This window comes from Lepidochelys olivacea (assembly GCF_965140295.1).
Source record: "Lepidochelys olivacea isolate rLepOli2 genome assembly, chromosome: 5".
Classification (NCBI taxonomy): domain Eukaryota; kingdom Metazoa; phylum Chordata; order Testudines; family Cheloniidae; genus Lepidochelys; species Lepidochelys olivacea.
In genome coordinates this window covers 16,298,050-16,322,028 of record NC_140415.1, presented here as the reverse complement: position 1 = coordinate 16,322,028, position 23,979 = coordinate 16,298,050, and the positions used below count along the sequence as shown (strand labels likewise).

The window sequence follows — 23,979 nt, the reverse complement described above, 5'->3', positions numbered from 1 at the left end:
TAGCAGCTTTGTTTGATGCTCCAGATTGTCTTGTTTCTACATGTTTCTCCTGATCGTCTTTTGTTTCTGCATGTTTTCTAGATCCTTTTGGAGCACAAAGCTACCATCATCCAGAAACATGCCCGGGCCTGGCTGGCTCGTAAGCACTTCCTGCGCTTCAAGTGTGCGGCTGTGGTCATCCAATGTTACTTCCGGCGCATGAAGGCCAGGCAAGAGCTGAAGAAACTGAAGATTGAGGCACGGTCAGCACAGCACTTGAAGAAACTCAATATTGGCATGGAGAACAAGGTGGTTCAGCTTCAGAGGAAGATAGATGATCAGGTGAGCCCCCGAGTATATTGGAACGACTTTGGTTCTGTTTCTGTCTTGCATGTATCACGCAGGCAGAATTTGGGAAGTGGATAAATGAGTGGCTGGCTAGACTTTATGTAACAAGTATTGTTCCAGAGTGGTTTATGTGGGGCTATACCTTCAGCACACCTGAGAATTTCAGCTGCTGCAGAATGTGGCTACCATGTATTCAATGTGACTTCCCATAAGTAGCGTGTTATGCCTTGCTGCCAATTGATGTATAGGTGAAGTTTAAGGGGTTGATTTTTGAAATATTGTGTTGTCTTCCGTATGGGCCCTGCTTAACTTAGAGACTGCCACTCTCTGAATGATTTCAGGGTGGCTGCCAGCACTTGAGCTAGCTGCTGCCAGGGCATTCTCAGTGAAGGGTCCTCACCTCTGGAACATAAGAACGGCCATATTGGGTCAGATCAATGGTCCATCTAGCCCAGTATCCTGTCTTCCGACAGTGGCCAATGCCAGAGGCATCAGAGGGAATGAACAGAACAAGCAATCAGTGAGTGATCCATCCCCTGATGTTCACTCCCAGTTTCTGGCAATCAAGTGACCATCTTGGCTAATAGCTATTGATGGACCCTATCCTCCATGAACATACTTCCTGCCCTTGGTCTGCCAAAGCCAGGACATGCTGCAAAGTCTGTTAGTTGGGTTTTTTTTGTTTGTTTCCCCATCCGCTTCTGATCTGGAGGGAAGGTACAGTGGCTACGGGGTTTTGAACTCAGTGACTGACAAAGTGTTTTATTGGCATTGTGCCAATTAAACTTCCTTGTTTAATTCTGTTACTAATATTTTACGTGTGCCAAGAGATTACTGATTATGCTTTTGAGAAATGTAAATACAGTAGAATACTTGGTAAATGAGCAAGAATCACGGGAGTTAATGCTCTTGCTTAAGTTGTAGAGATTTCCTGCACACTGATGAGTAATGTGAAACAGATTTCACTGATCAATCAAAAGCACAAGAACAGGAAATGCTTGTTTCTCTGCATTCATTTACCAAGACTAACCTAGCTGTCACCATGTGTCACAGCTTGGCTAGCTGAAAAAATTGAAAGATGATGAAATCACATTCTGGAACTCAGTTTGACCAGATGTCTCATAGATAGTAACTAATATTTCTTCTTTGAGGAGTGTCCCTGTGGGTTCTCCACTTCAGGTGAATGCACGTTCCAGAGCCTTTGACCGGAGAATTTCAGCAGCAGCGCTCATCTGTGTCACGCATGTGTCTCCCCATCTCACGCTTTTGTCGGCACCTGTCTAGCGTATGTGAGCAGACCCCCCTCAGTTCCTTCTCAACCATCCTTGGCCTGAGATGGCGCTCCCAGCAATGATTAAAATCAATAGCTAGTTGGGGATTATAATAGTCTTTTAGCATTCCCGAAGCTGGCAGGCTCCGAGTCGAGAGGCAAACAGAAGCCTACCTCCTCTGCCACCGCACCGACAGAGCTGCCGAAAGATGTGGCACCGAGGCGCTCGCCACAGGCTATGGCACCACTTTCCGCTTCCATAGCAGACAGCGCTTGCATGTTGGCACCAACGCCTGCCAGCGCAACATCGTCGTTGGCACCGACCCCCCTCGGCACTGAAACCACCGACACTGCACCATTTCCTGCACCACAATGACTTACTGATGTCAGTGATGCCAGAATCACCACGCTTCGATACCAGTGTATCTCCGGTAAGCACGGTCCCATGTCAACCCACCACACCTTTGGCTTCTCTATTTTCCAGCAAGGAGGAAGACGAGGAGGAGGAGAAGGGTGCTTTTTCAACACACCACTCCAGTTCCATCCAAACTACTTCAGCTTAGGCCCACCTGTAGAACCTAAGTCCTACCACAGGGTTGACACCCAGACCAGGTAATGGCCACACATAGATGCCACCACCTCTGCCATTCCCCATGCAGTGGCCCTACTGGGACCCCTGGAGGGCACACAAGAAACAATATGCCTGGCTCCCAAACTCCTACAGGGAGAGGATTAGATTTCCCCCACCACCTTCACTGGCTACACCATCAGAATCTCTGGAGGAAAGTTTTGAAGAACAGGAGGAGGCCCTGGAGCAGGAAACAACACCATCAGCCAACATTTCCGTCTCTTCCCCAGGTAAGGCCATAACGCTACGACCACCCACAGCTTGTGATGATTTCAAACATTTCCAGGAGCTCTTCAAAAGAATTGCCTATTCCCTAGAGCTCCCCCTAGAGGAGGTCGCAGAGTCCTGACACAAATTACTGGATATTCTTCAAACTTCATCTTTGTCGAAAATAGCGCTTCTGATAAAAGAAGCACTTATGAAGCTGGCAAAAAAACATGGCAGACCCCAGCAACAGTACCACCCACTTGCAAGAGAGCAGATAGATAAAATTACGTTCCCTCAAAAGGGATGGACTTTTTATTTTCTCACCCCACACTGAACTCTTTCGTTGTTGACATCAATCAATGAGGCAAGACAAGACCAATCTAGATCCACCCCATATGACAAAGCATGGAAACAATTAGATCTTTTCGGTCTCAAGGCCTACTCATCAGCTGCTCTTCAATTTTGGATTGCAAATTACAGTGCACTGATGGCGAAATACAACCACACAAACTATTCCAAACTCACAGGCTTTATTGTTTACATACCGAAAGACAGAAGAGACCAATGTAAAGCCATCATCTCCGAGGGCCATCTCCTAGGCAGAAATGCCTTATAGGTATCTCTAGATGCAGCAGACATGGTGGCACACTCCATGGCCACAGCCATAGTTTGCATTGAGCTTCGTGGCTCCGCCTGTCTGGCTTCCTAAGGGGGGTACAATCCACTGTGGAGGACCTCCCTTTTGATAGCCAGAAGCTCTTTCCAACAAAGACTGACGAGTCCCTCCACACCCTGAAGGACTCTTGGGCAACCCTTTGTACTCAGGGGATATACACACCTCCAACAAGAAAAAACAGGGTAAATACTATCCCTTCCAGCAGACAAGGTCTGCCCCATATGCCCAACAACAGAAGGGATACAACACACAAAGGCACTGACAGAGACCTCCAAGGCATTGACCACCTGCACCTCAGTCATTGGTGTCCCAGCAACCCTCTGCAAAACAACAATTTTGAGGGTTTGGTCGAGGGCCCAAGTGACCTCCCAGTTCCTCAGCGCTGACACCATCATTGACCATCCCCCATTTCAGACACTGTCTGACCCCTTTCTGCTAAGCATGGAAATCCATCACCTTGGACAAATGGGTTCTAGAAATAATGCACACAGGCTGTTCCATACCTTTCCCCTCCATCCCTTCAACTCATCCTCCCTCCCCATCCCTCTTCAGAGACCCCCTCACAAACATCTTCTGCAGCAAGAAGTAAACCACCTCCTACATCTGTGCTCCATGGAACAGGTACCATCACAACACAGAGGGAAGGGTTTTTAGTCCCACTACTACTTAACCCAGAAAAAGAACAGGGGATGGAGACCTATTCTAGACCTCAGAAAACTCAACAAATTTGCAAAGGTCTGGCAGTTCAGGATGGTCACATTAACAGTAATACTAGCCCTGGAACAGGGGAACTGGTTCTCAGACCTCGGCCACCAAGACGCCTATTTTCACGTAACCATGCATCCCGCTCACAGGAGGCTTCTCAGGTTTACTCTGAGGACAGAACGTTATCAGTACAAAGTTCTGCCTTTCAGCATCTCGACAGCCCCATGGGTGTTTTCCAAAATTCTTGTTGTAGTGGTAGCACACCTTCGCAAGCAAGGGGTAATAATATTTCCCTGTCTGGACGTTTGCCTACTAAAGGCACTCACCTGGGCACGTGCCCTGGACGTTACTCACAGGACAATCGCCCTCCTTTCACAGCTGGAATTACAACTAAACATGCAAAAATCAACACTGACACCCGTGCATAAACTGGACTTCATTGGGGCCCTTCTCAATGCTCTGGAGGCCAAAGTGTCACTACCAACAAACAGACTTGTCACTATAGTCAATCTGATCTCCGCAGTACTGAGCAGCCCACAGATAGCAACACAGACTTACCTCCAACTATTAGGTCATATGGCAGAAAGCACATTTGTGGTACGACACGCAGGACTTCTCATGCGCTGCATTCAGGACTGGCTAAAAATCATCTACTTTCCATAAAGACACAGCCTGAACAAGCACCTCACTGTGCCACTCAAAGTCAAAGACTCTCTACACTGATGGACAATGGACCCAACCCCACAACATGTGTGTGGGAGTCCCTTTCACACAGACTCCACCTTAAATGATTCTCACAACAGATGCCTCCTTGATCGGCTGGGGGAGGGGGGACTCACCTATAGCACCACATAATTCAGGGCAGATGGTCGTCTTCTGAGACATTGTTGCACATAAACTTCCTGGAACTGCACGCAGTTTACAATGCATCCTTGCACTTCCTACCATTAATCAGAATTGAGACCTCAAGGGTAATGATGGACAACATTGCCTGAATGTTTTATATAAACTGACAGGAAGGAGCAAGATCACACTCCCTGTGCACTGAAGCTATCAAATTGTGGAATTGGTGTATCCGGCACAATGTCAACATATTAGCCTTGTGTCTCCCAAGATGTTAAAACACCACAACAGATACATTAAACAGAGAGTTCTCCCAGGGAACGAGTGGGAACTAAACAACACAGTCCTGCAGAGCATATTCAGACACTGAGATCACCCATCCATAGAACTCTTTGCAACATCTCAGAATTGCAGTTCTGCTCGAGAGCAGGGTTGGGCTCCTGATCCTTGGGGGATGCCTTTTTCATCAAATGGGACACGTCACTGCTATAAGCATTTCCCCCTATACTCCTGCTATCAAGAGTGCTTCACAAAATAAGGACCAGAAAGGCCAAAGTCATCTTGATATCCCCCACATGGCCCAGACAAACTTGGTACTTGTACCTGTTGAGGATGGCAGTATGTAGGCCACGTACTCTTCCTCTTTTACCTAACATTCTATCGCAGGATGCTGGACAGGTTTACCACCCGAACCTGGAGAAGCTTCACCTCAGAGCATGGAACCTACATGGTTCCATCATGACAATCTGACCTGCTTGGAACAGGTGAAGGACATATTATTAAACAGCAGTAGGACAACCACATGTAATACTTACCTGCATAAATGGAAGAAATGTATCATCTGGTGGCAAAACAAACAAGCCCGGGCTGCTACCACTCCCTTACCAATGATATTAGAATACATATTAGAACTTAAAAAATCTGGCTTATCGCTTGGCTTAATTAGAGTATATCTCGCGGCTATTACCTTTTTTCACCACAAGGTGAATGGGATATCTGTATTTGCCTATCCTATAACTAAATGCTTTCTAAAAGATATCAGAAACGTCTAACCTGAAATTCGAGTACTTACCCACCTTGGGATTTGAACTTGGTTCTCTGCTGCCTCACCAGAGCCCTATTGGAACCATTAGCAACATGCTCTCTGACACACCTGTCAAAGATGGTGGCTGCCTTGGTTGCGATCATGTCTGCTTGACAAATGGAAGAGCTAGGGGATTGTATGGCACACCTCCATACACCCATCTTTTTCAAGGACAAGGTCACCCTAAGACCTCATCCTAAACTTTTACTCAAAGTACCTTCTTCTTTTCACTTGAACCGACCGATCCATCTTCCCTCGTTCTTCCCTAAACCCCATGGGAGCAAATGGGACTCAATATTACATGCTCTGGATGTAAGATGCACACTAGTGTCCTACCTTGAAAGAACTATGCCCTTCAGAAAGTCAGAGGCTTTTCGTTTCAACTTTGGACCAATCTAAAGTTTCCGCTAGCTCCAAACACACTCTGGGTGCGTTCAATTTATTGGATGCATTCAGCTTTGTTACCAACAGAAGGAGTTACAACCCCCAGCGGGGATCCCAATCCACTCCACCAGATCCTTATCAACCTCAGTAGCCTTTTTAAACAAGCACCGATTATAGACATTTGCAAAGCAGCTACCTGGGTATCTGCTCATGTTCACAGAACACTATGCAATAGACTAGGCTCAAGATCAGACACACTGTTAGGACTTAGTGTATTGTCATCAGTTGCCCATGCAACTCTGAAGCCCCTTCCATCCGCCAAAGAGCACTGCTCAACAGTCACCTGGAATGGAGCACCTGTGGGGACATTCCTCAAAGAAGGAGAGGGTTACTCACCCTGTGCAGTAACAGGTTCTTCAAGATGGGTGTTTATGTGGGTGCTCCATTACCTGCCCTCCCCCCTCTGCTTCGGAGTTCAATCTACGGACTGCACAGTAGAGGAGGAACTGACCGGGGTGTGGGGGGTCTGGTCATGCGCGCTAGATAGGCACCAAAAACGCCATGAGATGGGGAGAGTGCATGTGCGACCCAGATGAGCACTGCTGCTGAAATTCTCCGAACAAAAGCTCACCTGAAGTGGAGCACCCACAGGGATGCCCATCTTAAAGCACCTCAGTTACTGCTGATGAAGTGAGCCGTAGTTCACGAAAGCTCATGCTCAAATAAATGTGTTAGTCTCTAAGGTGCCACAAGTCCTCCTTTTCTTTTTGCAGAGGGTGAGCAACCCTCTTTTCTGAAAAACCTGCCAGGTTGATTGCGGTGAAAAGTAGAACCAGGCAATTTCAAACCACAAGCTTGAAAATCCACAATAGCTAGAATTAAAACACATATTTAAGAAAAAAACACTTTTTCCAAATTTATGTCTAAAGCTTCCTGCTTTAACAAATATCTGGAATGCAGAGTAACTACTGCATTCCAGTGGACCCTACCATAGATTCTGGGAGTCAGTTCATTTGACAACAAACTAGAAGGTAATGAATAATACACTGAATAAATACAAAGTTTGCAAAGTCTTTTGAATAGGCTTGTTTTAAATCTGACCAGCCATCTTTGTGATACAAATATATTGCATTTTGAAATGGTACGTTTTAGGTGACAGATGCCTGACCGTTTGAGAGACAGTTTTAGTGTGGTGGCTTTTTGAAAAGATGAAGTCATTAATCAAGTGCTGTTTGTCATAAGAAGGCTACAGAATAGCTTCTTGATTACAGGTCCTTTAGCAAGAAGAATTCAGTTTAAGGGATTTTCCCTGTTCACTATCGAGGAAGTGAGCTATTCTAATGAGATGTTTTGTATTCTCCATTTAGTTTCACAACATAACATGAGCATTTAAAAGGCAAGTGTTGGAGATCATCCAGATGCCTCAGTTGTACGATGGCAAAATTCCTATTAATGTGCGCTCTTCAATTGTCCCTTTGCAGATAAATTCTTAAGTCACTCCTTCACTACAATTCACTTGGTGGTGGTGGTGGTGTTTTCAGATAAGTTCTCATTCTGGTTACCACATACACAGACGATAAAAGGTGCTGAGGTTTGTGGTACCCATTCATTAGCAAGTACCTTTTGTCATTCTGTTGCGGGCAAGTCAGGAAACATTGTGTATCACGTGCAGTCTCTCACAGCTTTAAAGCTCGCATACCTCTGTACTACACAAGAGTTCCTGTTGGCTGCCTACAGTATTGAAGAGGATAGGAAATTTGTATGTGCCGTCTTAAATACGTTAGTCCAGACAATCGAGCTATCTGTCATTAATACTGTGAGCCAATGTCACCACCTTCAGCTTCAAATGAGTGGCACCCACTTATGGCAGTGATGAATGAAGCCTGTGAGCCCAATTTTCAATCTTGGAATTAGACTGAATTAATCTTTCAACCTGGATTAGACTGCCCAATTTGCACCACTTGCATCCACACCTAGGTACCTAAAATTGATATTTAGAGACCCAAGTTCCCAAATGCAGAATTAGTTGCTATATCTTAGCCACCTAAGTTTGATTACTGAACAGGAAGCTTACATAGCAGCACGCAAATCAAAACTAGAATCTAGACTCTACAAAAGCTAGCCTACAGTGAGCCCATTCACAGCTGTTTGTAGTTGTGTAGTCCATGCAGAGTGCACAAAGAACACCTTTTTGTGAAGGTTTACAGCATGCTAGGAGGAAAAAGTCACCAGCTTGTTTTCATCTGTAAAAACATGGGCCTGTCCTCATTTAACCTCAGCTCACACTGAATTAAGTAAGAAAATTTTAACTCATTGAGACAGATCCCCTGGGTGGGGATTTGCTGTGTTATAGAAGAAAGCTCCCACCAAACCAAGCTTTCTGCTCGTATCTATTGTATTATTCCTCAACCACTTGTCATTATTTGCTGCAAGGAAAAGGGTGCAAAGATAAAAACAGAGGAGATATGATCTCCAGATAATGTTGGCTTTTCTGATCCTGAACGGCAACACATTGTGCGGAGTTATCATTCAGCTGGGAAACAGGGCTTGGAAGCTTATAGGTAGATAGAAATAGTTGGTTTAGTGCTGTGTTAGAGCTGGGCCTTTATTTTCAGACAAATCGTTTATTTGAAAAATGCAGTTTTAGTTGACCCAAAACTATTTGCAAATTCTCTGGATAGTTTTGGCCAATTTTGTGTGTGCGTGTGCTTGATTCACAAGGGGAGTTTTGCACTATTTACAAAATCGGGAGGAGGTGGTGGTGCTGCTGGGAGTGCCCCTTTAAACTTTCCGCTCAGTAGTTAGGGTCCTCTCCTGGGATGTGGGAGACCTGGGTTCATTTCCGCCCCCTGCCCCAATATAGAGCAGGGATTTGAACTTGGCTCTTCTACCTCCCCAGAGAGCACCCTAACCACTGGGCAATGTGGTATTTTGGTATCCTGTTAAAGCTCTTCCACGTAGTATAAATAATTAAATATTTAGTAGAGCAGGGTCTGGGACTTGGCCTTGTACCTCGTAAGAGAGTTCACTAACTACTAGGCTATCATCATTCTCTTTTTCACCCAATGACTATTCAAGTATTTCATACAAAGTGGAACAGCTTCATCAGGAGAGATTAAGAATAACCCACCCCAGCATAGCCTATAGCCTGGTGGTTAGGGCATTCACCTGGGAGGTGGGAGACCCCAATTCAAGTCCTTGCTCCACATCAGGCAGAGTGGGGAACTGAACCTGAGTTCCCCACATGCTTGGTTGATTCCCCTGCCCACTGGGCTAAAAGTTATAAGGTATGGCTCTTCCTCCTCTGTCTGTTTTGGGACTAGTGCCAAAATCCCCTAATGAATCTATCGCTTCAAGGGGAAATGTTCTCTTTGACCCAAAATGCACTTTGTCAATTTGCTGAAAAATTCTGAAATTTTCCAGATTCAGTTCAGGTCAAACCAATTTTTTTATTATTATTTTTTAGAACTGCCAATGTACTGAAAAATCAGTTATTCATCCAACACTCCTCCAAATCGCTTGTTAAAGTTTCTCTTTTTGATGAAGTTAGATTTTGTACTTGATGCACCTTTCAGAGGGAAGAATTTGTACCCTCTAATCCTCTCTGCTTTCTCTCCAGCAAATCATTCTGAGCTCTCTATTCAGGAAAGACAAGTTTCACTGGGATCACCATTTCTTACTGTTTTGGGGGTGCAAACAAGCCTCTCAAGCAGCCTTTTACTTGAATTTTAATTTAGGGCCTATCTAGTTATCGTGACTCTTGTTCATTTGCTGGTGGCCTGTGACAACACACTTTACTCCCAGGTACCTCATTTAATCACATCAGGCCTATTATTTTAGCCGTTTATGCTTCCATGTTGTGTGTCCTAAAAGGTGGTGAAACATACGTATAAAGTAGCTGTCTGTGACTCTCCTCGTGAGACTGTTACCAAAGAAGTGCACAGTGAAGCTGCATAGCTTTGCATGCATGCACACACCCCATTGGTTTTCAGAGGGGGTATGGTTGGTACTGGCAGGTGACTTTTATGCTTCAGACAACCAATCCTAGATGCATCTGGCTTTGCTGCGTTTGGGAAGGTGAGTTTTCTTTTGTGTCTGTGACTAAAAAGTGCCCCTATTCTTAATGTGTATTGAAACAATGTCTGTCACCTGACAGATCCAAATGCTTATCTTTGGAGCTCATGCAGAAAACTTTACTTAATATTAAGAGAGCAAACAATGGTCACACATGCCCTTACAGAAGAGGAAGAGTAAGAAATTCATGAGCTGGCGAGAATGTGCTGCCGTTCTTCACCTCCAAGGCAAAGATTTCCTCTTTGGAAATGACCATTGACTTCATTGTGGCCAGGGCTGCAGCCTTTGTGTTTGTTTTTTGTTAATACCTATTTAACTTCAGTGACTAATGACCATTTTGGCAAAGGAAATAATTGTTAAAGATTTAATACCTGACCCTTTCACAGCATTGCCAACCCCAAGCATTCAAAAATCATGAATCTGGGCCTCCCAAAATCATGAGACTTTAAAAATAATACATTTGTGACTTCTTTGTGTTTGCCTTCTGGCTTTTGAGCCTTTAGGCTTCACATTTTCAAGCTTCTCTCTCCAGTCACATGGGCTAGAAACTTTAATTGACCAAAATGAAAGGTGGGATTCTCCTGTAATCACCAGACTCCAGGAGCTGAAGCTTTGATACACCAAATTATGAGAGTTAACACTTTTGTCAAGGTGTGTGAGCTCATACTATACATCTTGAGATGCCCCCTACCCATCAACACATCCTCCAGCAAAGCCAGGGAAGACCAAGTAAAACTCAACCAGAGAAAAACTGTTTAAAAAACAAAAAATCTTTCAGGTTTTGTTAATACAGCAAAAGAAGCAAAAAAGGGCATAAACCCAGTTTTTAAAAATCCTTTGCAGCTCACTTTAAAAAAAGCAAAAAGAAAAGAGGAAGAGTTTTTAAATAACCTTATTTATCATAAGCAACTGTACCCAGGGAGACGGCTCTGTAGTACTAGTAATGATATTTGATAGACTTTTCACCTAAGAGGACACGCTGCTGTGATTTGTGAATTTTTAGGGGAAGAAAGAGAAATTCTTTTGTGTGGTTGACTGTAATAATAATCAAGGGAATTGTACGATATGTGATTCCCATTAACTTTGATTTGAGCCACAGGCGTCAACCAAGGGGCGGTGATTTTTCAGACCTCAGACTCTTTAGAGGAAGCTACTTAAGTGAGCAATTGATGACAGGTTAAACAAAAAATTAGAGCGTGTGACAAGGCCTATTGAACCACTGCATCCCATAGAGGAGGCATAGAGCTTTGTGCTCAAGCCTGCAATTACATTACAGTTCATCGTCAGAGCAGGTTCCTGAAGGCGTAAGTACTGAGAAGAAAAAGATAAACTGCAATATAAAATACTGCAAACCAATTGTATTAAGCAACGCTGCTTATTTTGAAGGTGTAATAAAAATGTAGTTTACTGTTTCTGTTACAAGAAGTAACAAACATTATTTGCATTTATTTCTAGTTTAACAAAATAAATGCTTCTATAATTGTTATAGAAATATTACTATTAAGTTTTCATGTTGTAATTTTAAATTGGGTTTGTCTTATGTCTGCTTTATTCATTAGAAAAGGGAAGCATATATGCGCACTGACATCTATTAACATTTATAACCTACAACATTCACGATTTTTCTTTGTCTGCTTTTGCAATTGGTCCTGCTCACATAATCCTTTTCTTTTTCCTGGGTTGTGGCTTGCAGAACAAAGAATACAAGCACCTGAATGAGCAGCTCTCTGCACTTACCTCTGCCTATTCCACCGATGTGGAAAAGCTGAAGAAGGAGCTGGACCAATATCGGCAGAATCGGGGGGATAGCAACCAGCTTGTAAACTTGAAAAAAGAGATTGAGAGCCTCAGGCTGGAGCTCGAGAAAGCCCACAGTGAAAGGAAGATTATTGAAGACACCTATGATAAGGAGAAAGATCTATTCCGAAAGGTATGTGTTGTGTTTATCACATGCCCTCCATGTGGTGTGTAGGCACCATGAAAGGTAGGCCTGTTTTCAGGCAATCAGAGATGGATGTTTTTGTTAAGAATAAGAGTGAGATTTTCAAAAGCACCTATGGGACTTTCAGTGGGAGTGAGGCATCTGACTCCTTAGGGGCTTTTGAAAGTCCTGCTTTTTTCATCCTTTTGCTAAATGAAGTCCACTGCTTGTCCACACAGTGGGGAGAGCAAGTGGCAGTTCAAGCTTCCCTGCCTCTGTGCCTTAACCATGGCCTGAGCATACGCTTTTAGGACGATGTTTGTGCCTGCTCAACTTTGCACAACAATAACTATGAAGAAACCATCGAGGCACAGTTGGGTCCCAAATAGCTGTGTTCGCTAACTACAAGAACATGCAAGGCCTAGATGCATACATACGGCAGCTCTGACTGGTTTCTGGTGGCTTCTAAAACATAGAGCACAGAGAGCACCATTAGAGGGAACGCACAACTGTTTAAAGGATACTACTATGTTCTGACACAGTGTCAGGACTGAGTGCTTGTTCGTTGCCCAGGACCATTCAATCTGTGGCTGTTACGAGACTGCTGATGAAGCTGATCATGGTGGTTTTGTGTTGTGCGTACCTGTGCACGAGGAACTGGATTGAGATTGCCAAATCACTTCCCATAAGCCATCAGCCTGCCATTTCTAACAACTCTCACTACTACCAGCTTAGCTGGATTTGAATCAGTGTATTGCGCTAGAGGCAGAAGTTGCTTTCTGCCCCTGTGTGTCATTACACCTGAGCAATCCATCTCTCTTGAAATTGAAGTTGTGTAAAATGTTGCCAATATTGAGCCTTTGTACAAGAAAAGTGTTGTAGTGTGAGCAGACACTAGCCTTAAGGGTACGTCTGTGCAGCAAACACACACCTGTGGTTGGCCCAGGTCCGCTGAGTTGGGCTTGGATTCGGGGCTGTCAGATTGCTATGTAGACATTCAGGCTTGGGCTGGAGCCTGAGCTCTGGGAAAGTGGGGAGGATCCTAGAGCCTGAGCTCCAGCCTGACCCCGAACAGCTACACAGCAATTTTTAGCCCTGCAGTCCAGCCCCTGTGAGCCCAAGACAGCTGACCTGGGCCAGCCGCATCCATGCCGCATGTCTCTTATTCCAAGGTACATGTACCCTAAGTGTTTTATCAGAGGACTAGAAATGACCTTCTACTCAGAGGTCCCTCACTTTATTTAGTTCCCTGTACAACATATCTGGGTCTGCTCTGGTAACTGGAGGACAAGGTCTTGGAGTTCAACTTACCTCCAAAATCCCCAGTAGTACTTGTGAGAGGTGGGCAGACCTAATGAGAATGGTCCCTCTTACTTCTAGCTGCTGAAATCCTGGAGTGGTTTCCGTAATACTGCTATGGGGAAAGCTTACGGCTTGTTGACCTAGGGAAATGGACTGGAATAGCTATTTGGAATACTCCAGAATAGCTCCCTTTGTGGACACTCTATTCTGAAACAAAAGTCACTTTATTCTAGAATAATTACTGTGCTTTGGGAGCACACTAGTTACTCTGGAATAAGCGTCCACACGGTAGCTTTTTAGGCAATAGCTATTCCTGTTAAACGAGCCCTTAGTCGTACAGTTTTGATGATTTACTGTGAGAGCCACGTTATCAAATCACTCAAACAGCCAAAGCTTTACAATTAAACCCATAGGATGCTTAGTCCCCGCACGCTTTCTTCATGCCTACCTTCTTTGCAAAAGCAATAACAGATGCATTTATTATGCTGTTTTCTGTTTCGCTGTGTGGCTGCATTATTTTGTGTACTGGACCTAGATATGAAAAGGGGAAAATCAATGTGTTTGCTTCCCAAAAAGCCCAATTAATAGTTCCCTCTTGTCATAGGAGACATTTCATTAACTAGCTACAGCAGACCCCTTCAGAGTTTCAAAGGATGCTTTATTGTGGAGATGATAGAATTAGGGAAAAAATCCTTTCTCTTTGTTGTTTTTGATTATAATTCCCTTCAGTTATTTAGAAGAAGGCTCAGTTTAATAATGGACAGGGAAGGCACTTGAGAGGTACAAAAACATAGGGAGATCTCCTCGCCTTGTTATATAAATGCCTGCAGCAGGGGAAATATTAGGTACTTACCCCTGTAATGAATAGTACAATTTCAGAATGTGGCCCTTGTTTCTTTCTGCACCAAGCAGGGTAATACTGTATCCAACACCACCTTCTCTCACATTGAAAATCAGCTTCCAGTTGCTTCCTCCAGTTCCCTGCCAATTGGAAAGTAGAGAGTTTATTATTCTGTTGTCTGGGCCTTTTCTACTGAAGGGCTGTCCAGCCAGAGAGATTTGTGGAGAAATGCAAGCAAGATTACAGCAATCATTTATCAGAAGTGCAGCAGAATGTTACACAAGTAGGTAAACTTGAGGGCTCTAAATGCATTGCTAAATACCACACGAAAATTGTCAACTGAAAACTGCCAAAACCTGGAAAAATTATAGGGTTTGGACCCTAATTTTTCATTTTTGTTGGTGTTTTTTCAAACAGAAAAACATTTTTTGGGGAAGTAGACACACTCTGCAAAAATTTTCAGTTAGTTGAGAACCCAATTTTCCATTGCAAATAATTTTGCTTGAATATTTTCGACCAGCCCTAATAATTCCCTATCACACAAGGATGTCTTGAACCGGTCCTTGCTTCATGTCTTTGAAGTACTTTGAGATCCTGGAGGAAGACTTTCTAGGGGTATAAAGTATTATTTATTTCTTAATAAAGTAGGGCTTTGATAGTTATTGACAATTGATGACTCCACCCCAGCAACTGGGTCATTGGATCTAGTTCCTCTTAGGGGTCTGAAGTGATTTGAGGAGTGTTTAATATGGTCACCATAGGCAGCTCTAGAGAGGAGAAGAATTGAGAATGTTCCTACAGCTAGTATAGCAGTGTGGACCCTGGGCACTTTCATGTGTCACCATGGTGATCAAGCAGAAATGCATTCTCTTTAGATTTTAGCACAAAAATCACCTGAGAACATTTTTTTTTCCATTTAGATCAAGTTGATTGTGTCCTTTGCTTTCTTGGACTTGTGACAGCTGCCAACATGATCAAGCCCATTTTAGTTCCGATTTAACTGCAAAATCTGTTCTTAAGTCTTTCAGCTTTTCTCTGCCATCCTCCTACTTTTAGGATAATTCTTCTCATTTATAGGATGAGCATCTCCTTTTCCTTTTCTGGTGTGAATACTTAGAAACAGTTCTTTATGGATTTCAGGAGATATGCAACAGAGTTATTCTGTGAGTTGTGAGGATTCTCATAAGCTAGTAAAGATTTTTTTTAGAACAGTCCTTTTTTTTTCCAGTCTAAAGGGCCAGTTTTTCAAAAGTGCTCAGCATCCACAATTGGGGCCAGATTTCAAAACAGCTCCCAAATAAGGACCAGATCTTCAAAACTGCTCAGCACCCAACAGCTCGCACCATGCAAATAAGTAAAATAGACAGTTCTCAGTGGGAGCTGCTGAATGCTGAGTGTTTCAGAAAATCCAGGCACTTCGTGTAGGTACCAAAATGTGAGCCAAGCTCTCTTGAAATCTGGCCCAAAAGGAAACGTGTTGATGATAAAGACTTCCAACTAGAGAAGGAATTTCTGCCGCATTGCTGCTGGATAACATGCTCTATTTATCTACGCCTGCATTAAATGGACCTTTCTGTTCTCACCACGTTTCTCTGAAATGTGAATGTTGATAAATTCCCATTTCTCTTTCATATGGAAAGAAGAAAGAAATAAACAAGACCCATAAGGTCTGATATAAAAGAGCTTTCATTTAGGGTTTATCGAGGATAAAGGATAGCTTCTGGCTAAGTATGTTTCTATTGTAGCAGCTCATCTATATATTATTTTTTTCTTTCTCCAGCTGAAATTCGGCCTGAGGCTGCGAAATCTCTATTTTTCTATTCCCGGTGTCTGTGGGTTACTTTTATAAAGGGCACAGCCACAGTACGTTAGCCTTTGGGAAATATTTTTCACTCAGTTAACTTTAAAAGTATGTAATGTAGGGCTCTACCATACTATCTGCTCTGTAGCAGAAGTTAGAATTCTTTCTCCATTTGTTTTTTATCAGGTATGGCACTGGGTACTAGTGTCCCATAAAAATGTGTGGTTAAAATTAAAACATGCTCCAGTTCTCAAAGTAGAAATACTTAGTTTTTCATAAATTCATAGAATAATAGTGTTTGTGATGATCTGCTCTGACCTCCTGCATAACACAGACCATAGATCTTCCATGAACTAGTTCATGTTTCAGCTTCCGGTTGTTGGATCTTTTTACACCTTTGTCTACTAGACTCAATAGCCCTCTTAACAAATTTCAGTTCCCCATCAAGGTACTTATAGACTGATCAAATCACCCTTTAACCTTCTCTTTGTTAAGCTAAATAGCCTGAACTCCTCCAATCTAGCACTATAAGGTATATTACCCAATCCTTTAATCATTCTCATGACTCTTCTCTGAAGCCTCTCCAAGTATATCAACTTCTTTCTTGAAGTGTGAACATCAGAACTGGACACACTATTCCAGCAGAGGCCACACCGTTGTCAAATACAGAGGTAAAATAACATCTCTACTCCTAGCTGATATTCCCATTTATACATCCAAAGATTTGAAATAAAATATTTTAAATAATGAAACTCAAGTTCCTCTTCTGGTACAGCATAATCATACATTGGTCCAGTTCAGACAGTCATTAGTAATTCTGCATGGTTTAGAAAAAGGCTTTTCTTTATTTTATCTCTGTGTCTCTCTGTAGTCTGCAGCAGTATCCATTAACTTTAGTACCCAGAAAGATAATAGAGCACATAATTAAGAAATCGGTTTGCCAACACCTAGAAGATAATAAGGAGATTGGTAACAGTCAGCATGGATTTCTCAAGAACAAATTCGGTCAAACCAATCTAATAGCTTCCTTTGACAGGGTAACAAGCCTTGGGGATGGGGGGAAGCAGTAGATCTGGTATATCTTGACTTTAGTAAGGCTTTTGATAATGTTTCCCATGGCCTTCTCATAAACAAACTAGGGAAATACAATCTCAGTGGAGCTACTTGTAGGTGGGTGCATAAGTGGTTGGAAAAGCATTCTCAGAGAGTAGTTATTTAGTGGTTCACAGTGAAACTGGAAGGGCATATCAAGTGGGGTTCCGCAGGGATCAGTTCTGGATCCTGTTCTGTTCAATATCATCATCAACGATTTAGATAATGGCATAGGGAGTATACTTATAAAGTTTGCAGGTGATACCAAGATGGGAGGGGTTGCAAGTGCTTTGGAGGATTGGATTAAAATTCAAAATGAGCTGGACAAACTAGAGAAATAGTTTGAAGTAAACAGGATGAAATTCAATAAGGACAAATGCAAAGTACTCTACTTAGGAAGGAACAATCAGTTGCACACATACAAAATGGGAAATGACTGTCTAGGAAGGAGTACTGCAGAAAGGGATCTGGGGGTCATAGTAAATCACAAGCTAAATATGGGTCAACAGTGTTTCCTTTGTGTCAAAAAAGCAAACATCATTCTGGGATGTATTAGCAGGAGTGTTGAAGCAAGACACGAGAAGTAATTCTTCGACTCTACTCCGCACTTATTAGGCCTCAACTGAGGTATTGTGTCCGGTGCTGGGTGCCACATTTCAGGAAAGATGTGAACAAATTGAAGAAAGTCCAGAGAGGGGCAACAAAAATGATTGAAGATCTAAAAAACATGACCTCTGAGGAAAGATTGAAAAAAATGGGTTTGTTTAGTCTGGAGAAGAGAAGACTGAGAGGGGACATAACAGTTTTCAAGTACATGAAAGGTTGTTACTAGAAGGAGGGAGAAAAATTGTTTCCTTTAACCTCTCAGGATAGGACAAGAAGCAATGGGCTTAAAGTGCAGCAAGGGCTGTTTAGGTTGGACATTAGGAAAAACTTCCTAACTACCCTGACAGTTAAGCACTGGACTAAATTTCCCAGGGAGGTTGTGGAATTTCCATCATTGGAGATGTTTAAGAGCCGGTTAGACAAACACCTGTCAGGGATGGTCTAGATAATACTTAGTCCTGCCACGAGTGCAGGGGACTGGACTAGATGACCTCTTGAGATCCCTTCGAGTCCTACTATTCTGTGATGCAAACCTGTTATGCACGCAGACATAGCAGAGAGCTGGATGTGGATAGTGATAGCTTGTGAATAGATCATTATAAAAGATTTGTAAATTACTGTGCTTGAACACCATAGTGCAAAGCAGGTTGAGTTTCTGATTGCATTTGAATGTTCTCCCTGCTTTTACTTCCACTAACAATTCTGGTAAGCCATTTTTTTAATAAAATACCTCAGTTAGTCTGCCTTCCCAGAAAACTGAGGAATTCATTATGAACAGATCAAGTAGGCTGCCACTAAAGATACATGGGTTTTAGCAGGGTTGTGTCATTATTCTTGCTTGGATGGTGGAAAAACCTTTATTATGCTATAGTATGGAGCTGGTTTTCTTCAGGCAGCTCAAGATCCTCATATGTTCTGTGCAGCTGTTTCCTAAATTGTGATGGTCATGCTATGAACTGCAACTGCGTAGACCGAGAGAATAACATTATATTGGAATTCTGTGATTTGTTCTCTCCTTCCTGGCAACAGTAGAAGTGTTCAACTTAAACAGAGCAATACGTCACACTTCTAAATATAATGTTTTCCTTTTTGACTTGTCTAAAATAATACTACTCAATAAATTAACAGTACCAAGGATAAATAGATTGCGTAGGTAGAGTAATGCTACTAATTTCACTCCAGGAGTTGAGGTGTCTTACTTGATATTTAGTTTTACTTTCTCTCATGTTTTAAACAGCATTTCTTATAACTTCCATGTTTAATAGTGGTTCTTCATGCTCAGCCAGTGCAGTCATCAACTATCAGTCAGTTACTGTTGGAGGAGGAGGAGGAGGAATTATTACGGATTTATTACCTCTTTGCACTACGGTAACATCTAGAGGCCCTGATCAGGATTGCAACTGATTTGCTAGGCTCTGTAAAAACAGAGGACAACCGTTCTTATCGCAGAGTGTGTATAATCTGAGTATAAAATTCAACAAGTGGGTATAAACATAAAATTTCAGAGTTAAAAAAGTTTGAAATAGGTAGTATTTTGTTTGTCAGGCACTTACATACCATGGTGATAAGCACAGTATAACAACCTAGACAGACACATCACCTGGAAAATTTAAATCTTCGGCATAGTCTTTTTTGTCTGACAACATTTTTTTTCTCTTTATTTTGCCTCTAAATCCCCTGTTAATTGGAAGGTGCGCTGAAATGCTGTTTTTTGCTGGTAACACATCTGCTTGGACAGTTGGGTATCCAGTTCTGTCTGGCATCCTGGTTTCATTTATATTGTGCATCACTTTTTTCATTCTTTTTAGAAAATTCAGAACAATGGTGTACTTTTTCTCCTCTGTTTGTTCCTTTTCTCTGTTCCTCTTCACCTTTCGGAATCCTTTCACAGCTGCAGCATTGATATTTTGTCTCTAACACGTGTCATTTGGTTGTCCTGTAATGGTAACACCTGCAAATGGCGTTTGCGCTGCCATAGAAATCTATACCTAGCAGATGCCTGTTTTGTCTGGCGTTTTAATTCTGCTATGTAATGGTGATACTGTGTGGGAGGAGCAATTGCAGAATATTGTAACGAAGTCAATGTTGTAATTTTTAAGAGAGGTGTAGATCTACTTAATTTTGAGCATGGGCTTCTCAGTATTTGGATGACATAATCAACTGTTGGATTAGTCCTGTGACTAGTATGTGTTGTGTTCCTATTCAATGAAATGGATACAATGTGCCAACTTGACCTTTTTTGCATTAAAAGGTTTTGCAGTAAGCACTAGTGTCTAGGGATCAATTTACCCTTTAGTTGCAGTTAATATCTTTTTTACCATTCATACTCCTGATGCAGTGAGAATAGCTCCAAAATGGCAAGGAGAAAAAAACCCTGTTTAGTTTAAAAAACAAAACAAAACTAACCAACCAAAAAACAAAACAAAACAGGGTGTGGGGTTGGGGTGAAACTTATTCCCCTGAATAGAGCCTGACCTTGAGCTGGCCTAAATTACAAGAGGTGTCACTTTGCCTTGTTTCTTCCTTAGCGCGTATCAGACCTAGAAGAGGAGAATGCTCTTTTGAAACAGGAAAAAGAGGAGCTTAACAACAGAATCCTGTGTCAGTCTGAAGGTAAGAAGAATGGTTTATAGCTTCATAACACTTGCAATAAACCGAGGATTAAGCTGTTTTTCATAAAATTACTTTCTCCCGTATCCTGCCAGCATCCTTTATTTCTTTGACAATGTTTGTTGTTATTCGACAGTTCTATTCTCTCTCTACTGCCAGGGAATGACAAGACATGAACCTGATTTAATCAGGGAGGGATTAAACACGGAATATAGTACCTAAAGGGGTTTTCCATTCAATTACATCTTAGAATTTCATCAGGATGACTGTAATGGGGGGACAGCCCTTTAATGCTGACAGATGGGAGCCTAGAAGCAGAGATGTTTGAACAGTAATATTTGGACAATGACGAATGGCATCTTGAATGTGACAGAATGAAGTGAAATTTTAAAGCAGAGATTTAGATTGTGAGAGAACTACAGAGGAAACAACCAGGAAAGTCCCAGGACATAAAAGGAATACATTCCACCCTTGCACGTATTGTGCTTATTATCAGACTCTATTCAGCTTTCATTATGATACAGGATTTTTTTTCCACATGCATCATACACAACCCCAGGAAGTGGATATATCGAATTAATCTATTGCATTCATGATGTACCTATCATTGTAATAACCGATGCAACATAAAGGGGATAAAAAGCAAACATAGCAAAATATATTGGCTTCAATTGGAGGTGAATTTTTGAGTGCCTTTTGGCAGGCACTAGCTAGAATTAGGCATAGTGCATGCCGGGCTCTGTGAAAGCTTCCCAATGGACCTCTGTTCATGCACTTCATTCCTGACTGTCTGCCAGCTGTCCCAAGACTTAGATTTTCAAAAATTAAGCTCCGAGGTTCATATTTAGACACCTAAACAAGACACTTGATTTTTCAAGTGCTGAGCACCCAGAATCTCCTGTTGAAGTAGATGGGAATTGCTGAGTGCTCAGCACTCTTGAAGATCAATCCATTTATTTAGGCACCTGAACTACTTGGTCAATATTTAACTTTAGACACATCCATATTTGAAAATATTGACCTCTCTTTAGAGCAGACTGAGATTTGATCCTAGTACTCAAAGCGATAGGGGAATAAACTGACCATTTACCCTCTGTATAGTGGTATCTGTTAGCCTGGCTATACTTAATGTTGAGATAGCATTAATATTAGAAACATTAGAGCTGGTTGGAATTTTTCAGATTTTGAAATTTGGATGAAATTTCAAATTAAAAAAAAAAAGAGAGAATGAATTGCTGAGAGTCTCTGCTCAGCTCCCATTGCAGTAAATGAGAACACGTCCATTGAACCGGAGAAGAGCTAGGCTGACCCGGAGCATTTTTACAAACCCAACCCTTATTTTCTGAGGATTATTATAGAAATGGAAAGTTCTATTAGGTCACCCAGTCCATCTCCTTTCCAACATAGGATTATTGTTACGAGGCTCCATCCTACACTATTCAAGTCCATCAGATTTCTGCCGTTGATTTCAGGAGCAGGCCAATAATCCCTTGCAAAGTGACACTTGCCACGAATGTTCCCTATCTGTGAGTGAATGTTTCCACTATGTAAAAGCTTGTGAAACGATAGTGTAGTTATTTTTCTTATTTAAATATTAATTTAATGTTTGGCTAAATAAAAATAAATGGTAATTTGACTGTTGCCCGTTTTAATTTTTTTCTTCAGATAATGGGGGGAAACTAATTTTGTTTCAGAAAAGAGTTCTTGTAAATTAATAAATTCACATATAAAAATTAACTATTTTAAAATGCCCATGGTATCCTGTGCAGTAGGAAAGGATTAACGTTTTCTGGAAGCACACATAGCAAAGACTGCGTTGTACAGAGTAATCCTGCACTACCAGAGCTCTGTATTAGGGATTCTTTCTCTCTCGCCCATCACCTTTAGTTTGATTACCTCTTTGTCTTCACCAACAGTATGCAATAGTATGATTGCATAGATTTCCCACTTGACATCCAACATAGGTAAATCAGGCATAAATAGAGTAATATGGCTAATATGTATGCACCACTGCTTCTATTGGTTAGAATCAGGCTGCTTGTTTGTGCATCAGAGACATTTCTAATAGCTAAAGGAGGTTATTCTTTACTCAACTGGTAGAGACCTCTGCTTTTGGAGCAGGAGTATTGGAGATCGATTCTAACTGCATCCTTGAAGTTCCAAATAGCTGTTCTGCGCGGTGTGGTGACAACCATAAAATTCCTAGCTAGCCATAGATTTGTTACAGTGTATTCACTAAATAAGAGGGCAAGATTACAAAAAAGCCTCTTAGCAGAGAGCATTTTGTTCAGCTATGAGTCATATTGCAGTTGCCTATAAGAAATCAATTCAGAACTGAACATCACAGTTCAATATGTATCTTTTAAAGATGAATTTGCCCAAAACACTGTCAAGGAAAATCTCCTGATGAAGAAGGAGCTGGAAGAGGAGAGATCTCGTTATCAGAACCTGGTAAAGGAGTATTCAAGGCTGGAGCAGAGATATGACAATTTGAGGGATGAGATGACTATTATAAAGGTAATGGAAGAGGCTTTTTACATTACCCCTGCCCTCTGATGTCCTGTGTGCATTATTGGTGACTGGATATTGCAGCTGAGTTCATTTGATGACAACAGTGTTATTATAGAACTCATTTGTGTTGATATTTCTGAGAGGGAAGTTATGCATTTAAATTAGACCAAGAGCAACAACTTCTGGAAATGCATGGTTTTCTGTAGCCACTTGGTCAAGCATTTACAGATTTCTTAAGAACAGCAAGGCAAAAATCTGTTTATCTTTCCTCTATTTCAGTAAAACAGATACACTCAATTCTAAGAAAATCATTGTAGCTCCGTAAATATAAAAGTCTAAGTTTTAGATTCAGCCTTGCTAGAGTTTTAGCAATAGCCTCATTGATAATTAGTTATTAAGGGATGCTGTCATCCAGTTCAAAGGCTGAACACTTAAAAGAAAACCATAAGGATATTGTGATAAATATTAGGCTCCAAACCCAGATGTGTGTGTCCAAATGTCACAAATTGTGGATAGCCAGGCTTGGATGCGGTAAAGTAGCTTCCAAAAATACATGAGAAAATCGGTGTCTGGTGCATAGACACTTTTAAAGTTGTTGGTTGTGGTTGTTTGTTTATATATATGAATGGAGTTAGGTGTGTTTGTGTGTTGTTGTTTTAAATTACATTTTGATTAAATGTCCCCCTGTTGTAATGTACACTAGTGCACAAAAAACAGAAAACAAAGCCCAACTACAAGCAAAAGGTAGACCCTCTTATGACAGTAATCTTAATATTGAAAAATATTTTTTTAAACTAAACCGCTTTATGAGGAATCCTTCTTTTGACCAGCAGATATATTATGTGTCTGCATAGTCTTGTCCAGCTACTTAGACTGTAAGAGCTTTGGGTAAGCAGCTGTCTGTCCCTCTGTGTTTTGTACGGTCTTGAACACAGTGCTTTGACTTGATGAATAATATGGATCCATTATTTTAAGTAGAAAGTGCCATAAGTGTACATGATTATTTATAAAACACCTAATAGAGAAGGTCCCTGTCCCAAACACTTTGTTTACATAATCCTTAGTACAGTATCTTTTCTACTAAATCACTCCTATTA

At 41.7% G+C, this 23,979-nt stretch overlaps 1 protein-coding gene across 1 annotated transcript in view; it reads left to right on the top strand.

Moving 5' to 3' along the window:
• MYO5B (myosin VB) overlaps positions 1 to 23,979 on the top strand; it is a 363,824-nt gene that overhangs the window by 279,839 nt on the left and 60,006 nt on the right. Inside the window, exons 21-24 of the mRNA XM_084628998.1 lie at positions 82 to 321; positions 11,892 to 12,128; positions 20,290 to 20,374; positions 22,740 to 22,888. Coding sequence (XP_084485124.1) covers positions 82 to 321; positions 11,892 to 12,128; positions 20,290 to 20,374; positions 22,740 to 22,888 — 711 coding nt within the window. The remainder of the gene's footprint in view (positions 1 to 81; positions 322 to 11,891; positions 12,129 to 20,289; positions 20,375 to 22,739; positions 22,889 to 23,979) is intronic.